The 2348-nt window shown below is 44.1% G+C and overlaps 1 protein-coding gene across 1 annotated transcript in view; it reads left to right on the top strand.

Annotated features, from left to right (window-relative positions):
- The first annotated feature begins 100 nt into the window (after positions 1-100).
- Positions 101-2348, top strand: part of MAP4K5 (mitogen-activated protein kinase kinase kinase kinase 5) — a 110592-nt gene continuing 108344 nt past the window's right edge. Inside the window, exon 1 of the mRNA XM_077761261.1 lies at positions 101-316. Coding sequence (XP_077617387.1) covers positions 209-316 — 108 coding nt within the window. The 5' untranslated portion in view covers positions 101-208. The remainder of the gene's footprint in view (positions 317-2348) is intronic.

The following is a 2348-nucleotide window of genomic DNA, read 5'->3' on the forward strand; positions in this document are numbered from 1 at the left end:
ACCCTTCCAGGCCCGCGTCTCCGCGGCCCGCGGCGGGGCGGAAGGGAAGGGGCCGGGCCGCTCCGGGTTGTAGCCTTTGCTTGTCCCTGGTGCAGGCGGAGCTGCGGGCAGAGGCTCCATGTTGGGAAGCGGCGCCGCTCGTCCTTGTTAGCGGGAATCGATCGGGGCGCCGCGGGCAGAGCCGGCGGGGCCCGGGCCCGGAGCGAAGATGGAGGCCCCGCTGCGGCCTGCCGCGGACATCCTGAGGCGGAACCCTCAGCAGGACTACGAGCTCGTCCAGAGGGTCGGCAGCGGCACCTACGGAGATGTCTATAAGGTGAGACGGGCCGGTCCCGGCCCCCAGGCGGGCTCGTTTCCTGCGGTCGGCTGGCTCCCGGGAATAGGACTACTTTCTAGCGAAGTAGGAGGCGTAGGGAGGATGCCTTTATTGTTGCATCTTGGAGATGAAGGGGTCCGGGTTCCTTTTTTACTCAGTTCAGAGCACCCTCTAGGCATAGCCTGCCCTGATCGCTCCCAACATGCAGAACTAACCACATCTTTGCAAAAACCACTGTTGTACCCTTTTGTGTAGTATAAAAGCTTTTTTCGTTTATTTGTGTTATTGAGGGGCGTTCGAATCTGCTCATAGAGTCGCACTTAAGGATGCAGTCTTAGTATGGAAAAATGCTTCCTGAAAGACAGTCGATGGGAAAGCATATTGACATTGGGCATTTGCATTTAAAGAAAAAAACACTTTTAAATGGATGAGCTTGATTTAAAAAGTCCTGTGAAACGGGGTGTGTCTGTTTTAACCGTAAGCAATCTAATGCGGATCAGAATGACGTGTGCACAGACATTATTCTATGTAGAATTCTGCTTTTCCTGGTAGAGGTTTCACCATTTGTATTTGGTTGATGTTTTTTGCTTGGTTGTTTTTCTGTTTTAGCAGTTCCTCTCTCAGGGATTTTTAACATTCCCTGACCAAGAGGGGATAAGAGCTGTTGTCTTATTAATTGTGCTCTTTTGCATTATTTGAAACAAATAGGTGGGGAAGTTACTCTTAATTGGGGATTAAAGAAAAGCCATAGAGAAGCAAGCTGAATTCCCTAAATCCACCGAGTTCTTGAGGGATTAAAGGGAAAGAGATTGTTTCAGATTCTTAGATGCTTTTCGTTTTCTCTTCTAAAAAAGGAAGTGTTAATGCAACTCACATGTATATATTGAGGGAAATTTCCTTTGATTTTGTAACAGCTTTGTTTATTGGATTTAATCATGATATTTATCCTATTGTTCCAAACAACACCTCTGCATGTAGCTGAAATAGCCTGTGTGGTATGAGTAATTTACTGGTAGATTCCTCTGGCGTATGTCGTTGTTTTGCACTGATGGTAAAATGGTAAGAAAATATCGGGTTTTTTCCTTTTGGTCCTCTGCTTTTGTTTAATGTATTATTAATAATAACAATTCAAGATGGTATATGACAAATCTATTAATAATAACAATTCAAGATGGTCTGTGTCATTTTACTGAAATAGACTGTGATGGGTAGGCTTTTTATTCATTAAAAGGGCATTTGAATTTTCTATATCAGGTGCAGTTCTAGGTATAGGGCATTGAACTGTGAGAAAAGTCCCAAGTCTTGTCCTGTGAATACCTTTGAATTCAAAGTGGATAATTATAACAGAATTCTCTTCTTTATGTAGAATTAGAGGTCATTGACTCTTCATTGTTTAGCCATGGATTAGCCATTTTGTGGAATGCTCTTTAAAAATTGAAATTCCTTATTGCCTTCTCAGTCCCACTTTTTAGTCATTTTCATCTTATGATTCACTATGTATTAGATCAGTTCCATTTAGCTCATATTAACGAAATAGTCTAAATTCCAGTTCTTGTATATTTTCTCTCTACTACAGTAAAATTTTAAGTGTTTGCCCCACAAAAATCTCAAGATCTCCACCTTTTTTCTTTATAAGTATAATAACTAAAGCCACTGTCTAGAGCAGGATTTTATTCTTGCCAGGAAAATCAAAGGGTTATATTAAAAGGAAAGCTAATGCACGTCCTTTAGCCTAGTGCCTCCCTGCCCTATGTCTCTCTTCCACAGCTCCTAAACAGAGATCAGTGACTGAATACTTATCCTACATCGTCTTTACCCCCCTCCCCCACCCTATCTCCTTCCCTCCCCATATTCATGCTCCCTCACACTTACGCGTATACACATTCCACGCTTGGACAGCCTTTGATTCCTAAATGAGCTCAAAATCCTGGTTCCTTGTCTTTTGTTTCCCTTTGTTCTAATTACCGGGAATCACCTCCTGCCACCATCACCCCCCCCCCCCCCCCCCCCCCCTTCCCGCCTCTGCTCTCTT

This window comes from Crocuta crocuta, unplaced genomic scaffold (assembly GCF_008692635.1).
Source record: "Crocuta crocuta isolate KB4526 unplaced genomic scaffold, BGI_CrCroc_1.0 scaffold163, whole genome shotgun sequence".
Lineage (NCBI taxonomy): Eukaryota > Metazoa > Chordata > Mammalia > Carnivora > Hyaenidae > Crocuta > Crocuta crocuta.